This window comes from Diceros bicornis, chromosome 21 (genome assembly GCF_020826845.1).
Source record: "Diceros bicornis minor isolate mBicDic1 chromosome 21, mDicBic1.mat.cur, whole genome shotgun sequence".
NCBI lineage: Eukaryota > Metazoa > Chordata > Mammalia > Perissodactyla > Rhinocerotidae > Diceros > Diceros bicornis.
This window is the reverse complement of record NC_080760.1, coordinates 17,254,856-17,260,894: the sequence shown is the minus strand read 5'-3', so window position 1 is coordinate 17,260,894 and position 6,039 is coordinate 17,254,856. Positions and strand designations below refer to the sequence as shown.

Here is a 6,039-nt window from a genome sequence, read left to right as displayed (position 1 = left end):
CTTACCACACCCCTGTGAAGTATGTATTATCCTCAACCAACTAAAACACAAAATGGACCTCTTTAGGGAAGGTCCAAGCCTTGGATAAAAAGTCTGCCTAACTCCATGCTTAGACTCCTGAAATTCTGCAGCCTTTCCAAAGACTGAAGAATAATGGAAGCCATCTGGAAAACCATCTGATTACCTAGAAGATATTGGAGAAGAATTATCTTACAAAGGGGCCCAGGATTCCCTTCACAATGTGCTAGTTAACTGAAGAAGAGGAGGGAGGGCATTTTGGAGAAGGCTAGAGTTCTCAACCTTCAACACAAGTTTAGAAGTTTAAAGGTCTTTTCGATAACATTAAGCTTTTCAAGAAGTTTATAATTATTAGGACATTTTATGAAGTAGCAATTTTATTTTACAACTCGTTCCTTTCTCCTTGCCTCTACCCATCCTCCCCCAACAAAAGGCAGTTGGAATGGAAATAAGAATGATAGCATTTCCATCCTGGGTAAGCCACACTGCCATCACATACGTCTATATTTAGAGCACACACTTCCACACCACCAGGTTTCCAAGTCACACCCGGAACGCCAGGGCAATTAGAGCTTCGTATATAACATACTGTATCCTAGAAGCAAAATTATCTAAGTAAATTCTGCTTGGAAATAAAAGGGCTCTCATTTTATGAACTTTCAGAGCAGGCAACAAAAGTTTCTAAGCTACTGCCCTTGCTAGCAACCCAACAACATTCACCTCAGGGAGACAGTACAACATTAAACCTCTTTTTAGTGGAGAAAGACAACATGACCTTATTCCTAAACATCTTAAAAAATAAATATTTCAAAAACATGCTAATATCTAAGACACAGCAAAGTTTGGTCAAATGGCCTAAACCAGGAACCTCAGCCAGAAATAAATGTCTCCATGGTCACTCTAGGAAAGACCGAGGTCTGCCTTTGAAAGGTCTTCAAGCATCCTGTGATTTGGCCTATGTTTAGCTGAAGCCCCTGTCCCTAAGGCTTTTATTCTTGGAAAAAAATTTCAATCTTATCTACATGTTTAACTGAGTAACATTCTCTAAAGAGCGACATTTACGAGATGAACATCAGCACACGTCATTCTAAAGGTGACCAGCGCACCCATGCAAGCCACAGGGCTACAGATCATTTATAAAAACAGCTCACAGACTTGCATCGGTCATGTGTGCTTAACTTCACATTCTCCTTGTTTGGGTATTAAACTAAATGAAAGCAATGGATAAAGAACTGAGATTTTGTTTTCACATGACTGTGAGCAAAAATCTCATCATATCTTTGCTAACCCCATAGACATGTTTCCACTGGACAGACTTGTGGGGGCTTTTTGTACAGAACTCACATGACAACCTCAGAAACAGGAGCACAAACAACTCACAGGCAGTACTAGGCCACGAGCACTAGAATAGAGTACACAGTGAACAGAAAAATTAGCATTCTGGGTGGTACTCATCTGGCAGAAAGGTGAACATTTTATGCCCACGATGCAAAGACCAGTGAGTGTCATTTCGTTGAAAGGTGCAAAGGCATGGTGTCAGACACACCACCCTCTATAAATGATTCTAAATACTGTAAAAGCAACCTGGGGTGCATATCCCATGCATCTCTCCCCTTTGGGGCTGGGCATATTCCTTACGCCATAACCCTAAGCTGCCTGGACTGTGCCAGAGGCACAAGAGGCAGCTTAGCAATGTGGGTTTGAGGATGGCAAGTCCTCCCGGCTAATGTAGAGAATCATTTAAACTTAGTTCGCTTGGGGAGCTCCTGCTCATGTTTGTCAGGCTTGCCATGAGGGATTTAACTTTATGGGCATAGTAGTCCCTTAAATTGATGGAAGGGACTTCCTTCATTCCATCTCCAAAGTCACAGCTACGCATGGCACTCTCGAGTTGCTTTTGGCGCCGATAAAAGTGGGAGAACTTATTGAAGATCAAGGTGATGGGCAGGACTACCACTAGGATACCTGCCAGGATGCAGGCAGAGGCGGTCAGCTTCCCTGCCGTGGTCCCTGGGACCACATCCCCATACCCCACAGTGGTCATGCTGACTGTGGCCCACCACCAGCAGGCAGGGATGGTGGCCAGGCCCTCGTTCTCCTCCTTTTCAATGGTGTAGGCCACTACGGAGAAGATAGAAATCCCCACGGACAGGTAGAGCAAAAGCAGCCCTACTTCTTTGTAGCTGTATTTCAGGGTGGCCCCCAGGGAGCGGAGGCCAGTGGAGTGTCTAGCCAGCTTTAAGATGCGGAAAATCCGCATCAGCCTCAGGACCTGGGCCACCCTGCCCAAGTTGGCCAAGGTAGGCGAGCTCTCCACCACCAGGTTCACCACCAGAGTGATGTAAAAGGGGACGATGGACATGAGGTCGATAAGGTTTAGGGCATTCTTGAAAAACTTGAGGAAGTCAGGGGCCACAGCAAACCTGGCCACCAGCTCAAAGGTGAACCAGGCGATGCCAAAGTGCTCCACGATTTCGAACCTGGGGTCCTCGCCAGGGTTGCCCTGGCTGTCGGGGATTTGGAAGTCTGGCAGGCTGTTGAGGCACATGGTGATGATGGACCCCAACACCACCAGGATAGATAGGACGCTGAAGACCCTGCTCAGAACTGAGTAGCCAGGGTTGTCCAGCGCCAGCCACAGCTGCCTGCGGAAGTTGCCCAGGGGCTGCCCGTCGAACTTGGAGGCGTCGTTGTAGAAGGCCAGGATCTCATCGAAGGAGGACGTGGTGCTCTCCTGGTCGCTCTGCTCGTCCCACTTCTCCTGCTCGGGCTCCACTTTGCGGCCGTGGTAGCTGTAGCTGCAGCAGGAGTCGATGAAGAACTCGTTGATGCCCCAGTACTCGATCTCCTGGCTGAAGGAGAAGACGCACAGCTCCGCCATGACGTGAAGCTTGCCGGTGTGGTAGAAATGCAGCACATAGGGGAAGAGCTCGGGGTTGCGATCAAAATAGAACTCATGCTGGACGTCGTCGTAGTCATCGCAGAGCTCCAGAATGGCCTCGCGCGAGTGGCAGAGCAGCAGGCGGCCCAGGCGCGTCTCGGGGAAGCGCAGCAGTGTGTGCGAGCGCAGCCGCCTCTTGAAGCCTCCTACGTTGATGCGGATCTCTCCATCCTCGACGTTGGCCTCCGACACGTCCCACAGGCTCTGGCCGGTCATGCTGGAGACGCCCAGCCGCCCGCGCCGCGCGGGGGCGCTACACCTAAAAGAGGAGGGAACCGCGTCGGGTGAGCACCGGGCGCTCAGGGCCTGGGCGTCCCTCTCTTTCTCCCCACCCGTCCCCGGCGGGCCCAGTTGGGCGGGGAGATCCAGGCGGGTCTCCGGATGCTGCAGGGCACTGGGATGGGGGAACGGTTCTGGGAGTTTGGCCCCCTCCCAAGGAAAAGCTGGGAGAGGGAGGTATGTTTCCTTTAGCATGGCCGCACCTCCACTCCCACCCTGGGGGTCCTGTCGGTCGCTTTGCGCTTGGGGGGGTCGCGCGCCCGCAGCTCTTAGAGCCCAGGGGGCTGCAAGCTGACCTTGCCCGTGGGCGGGCCGAGGAGACGCCCCCGCCCGCTCGCCGCAGACAGGCGGGACCGGAGCTGGGATGCGCACGGGCAGGGCTGAGCGGTGATGGGGGGCGCGTAGCTTCGGGAGGGGGGCGGGGGAATCCACCGCTCGAGTCTGTAAACCCCGAGCATGCGGGGAGGGGGCTCGTGTGGCGTCTCCCGAGTCCAGCCCCCACGACTGGAGCCCCCTCGCCCCCCGCCCCAGTCCTCCCCGCCCGCCAGGCGCGGTGACCCGGAGCAGCGTGCGCCGCTCCTTACCCAGCGGAGCTGCCCAGGCTCGCCCTTTGCTTTCTGGAAACGCTTACCTGCGAGCACGGAGACCCGCGGCTGAGGCCGGCGGGAAACTTCCCCGACCTGCTGGCGAGCATCTCTGTGGCCGCCGCCGCCGACTGGTTGTGCGTGTGCGCGCGGGAGCGAGTGTGTGTGCGCCTGTGTGTGCGCCTGGCGGGCCGGCGGGCGGGGTCCGCCGAGCGTCTCCTCCCGTCTCCGGCCAGAGATGCTGCCGCCGCCCGCGGTTGCGGGAGGCTCACAGGTGGCTGCGTGGCCCCGACGCTCGCAGAGCCCCCTTCTCTCGATCCGCGCGCTCCTCAGGCCCCACGAGAGACCGCAGCCCGCGCGGCAGGCGCCCGCGGGAGCCGGAGCGGGAGCAGAGCCGGTGCCTGGGGCGCGGCGCGGTGGTGCTGAACGGATAGCTCCGCGCGCCCCAGCCCCGGACGCGGCCGCCGCCCCAGGCCCAGGAGAAGCCGCGGCCGCGGCCGCTGCCGCCTCGGCTCCTCTGCTCTCCTCCGGCGCGTCACGGCGTCCCTTTTGCGCCCCCGGCTCGACACAGGGCACCTTTCCCAACCCCTCACCCATCCCCTGGTGACAGCTGTTTTCGCCACCCTCCTTCCTCCCAGGGCGCAGGCAGGGACTGCCTACGGTGACCTTTCCCCACTGGGTCTCAGACGGGAGCCGGGTGGGGAATGAGGGCGGCTTGTGTGAGTCCGGGGGAAGGGCAGGACGGGAGAAACTCCAGGTTTCCCCTTTTAGGGACCTGGTGAAAAGTTTCCTGAAGCTGAGGGGGGAGGGCGGTGTTGGGCAAAGGCAGCAGAAGGGGAGAAAAGCGGCAGGGACGCCCGAGGTCGAGCTCAGCTTAGCTTGCCGGGGCGGGGGTGCAGGCCCCACGCGTGGGAGGGAGTCCGGGGTTCTGTGTGCGAGCTCCGCGTGGGCGCCGTGTGTACAGGCAGGTGCCCTGTGCGGGCTCTGGAGGAGTGCAGGGAGCTGTGTGTGTGTGGTCTAAGGACTTTCCAGTATCTGTGTGCGGCGTTGATAAAAATGGAACCTCTGAGGGGCGGGGAGATGCATACGGTGTGTCAGAACAGGAGAACCTAGGGCATGTCAGCGTGAGGTGTGTACACAGGCGGGGACTGTGAGCTGTGTACACAGCATGCTGTATACAGTGTAGTATTCAGTGGGACTGACAGCGTCCGTGTGTGTAATAAAATAACTGTGCATGCGGACACAGTGGGGACTGTGGGGTGTGGGTCCAGGGTGAATGTGCTCAGTAACTGTGTCCCCGTTCCCCAGGAGACTTGTGGCCCAGATCTGAGCTCTTGGTCTCCTAGGATTGTTCCTTAAGGCACTGCCTGCTGGGCCCCAGCTGAAAAGTGGGTCCACTGTCCTCTCCCGTTGGTCTCTCAGCCCTTTTGCATGGTCCCCATTTGCAAAGACTGTGAGCTTAGCAGGGAGCTAGTGGGCTACAGTCTTGGTCTGAAGTCCTGGGAAAGCCCTGTGCTGTGGCTCTGGACTCAGGGCCCCATCACAGCCATAGTAGGAAGCATGTCCTTTCTTTATGTGGCCCTAGCCATGCTGTCTCAGCTAGACAGGTTCTCTGCAGAGCTTGAGTGCTCTGGGGCTTCTTGGAGGGCGGGGGTGGACCCTGCATCTGGCTTCATGTGGGGGCCCCTGGATCCAAGCCTGACTTCACTTAGAGGAGACCTGTCCCTGTGCCAGCCACCTACCTCTGGGTATGTGTGTGGGGGGGTGTGCAGGTGTGTTGTCTGCTGAGAGGGTTCCACACCCATGTCCCTGCGGGCTTCTGCAAGTGCAGGGGTTCCAGGGGGGGAGGGACGCATGGGAGTGGAGAGGAGAGTGGTGAGGGCCACATGAGTTTCCTTTCTCTTGTGTCTGATGCTCTTAGAGAAGGGTGTATGTGCCAGTGTGTGGGGGAGAGAGAGAGAGAGAGAGAGAGAGAGAGAGAGAGAGAGAGGATTCAGTATGTGTTGTCTTTCTCTCTTCTATTTCTTTCGAGGTCTGCATTTTGGAGTATGCTCACCTCATCCCCTCTCTAGGTCTGTTGGATCTGTCATATGAAGTTGGTGGCTCTCCCCGCTCCTGGCTGGGTTGCAGTCTGGAGTCCCCTGGGTCTCTTTTATCCCCATGGGAGTGCTGCTGAGTGTGCCAGCCCCTGCTGGGGCGTGTGTGTGTTTAAGTGCA

General features: G+C 56.3%; 1 protein-coding gene across 1 annotated transcript; it reads right to left on the bottom strand.

Annotated features, from left to right (window-relative positions):
* Positions 1-1,741: 1,741 nt before the first annotated feature.
* Positions 1,742-3,175, bottom strand: KCNS2 (potassium voltage-gated channel modifier subfamily S member 2). Its single transcript, XM_058564441.1, has one exon. It carries the CDS (start codon positions 3,173-3,175, stop codon positions 1,742-1,744), a length of 1,434 nt encoding a protein of 477 aa, XP_058420424.1.
* Between the last annotated feature and the right edge of the window lie 2,864 nt (positions 3,176-6,039).

What these genes read in the sequence shown, in the direction of transcription:
- KCNS2 (XM_058564441.1), bottom strand. Translation starts at nt 3,175, where the DNA reads ATGACCGGCCAGAGCCTGTGGGACGTGTCGGAGGCCAACGTCGAGGAT.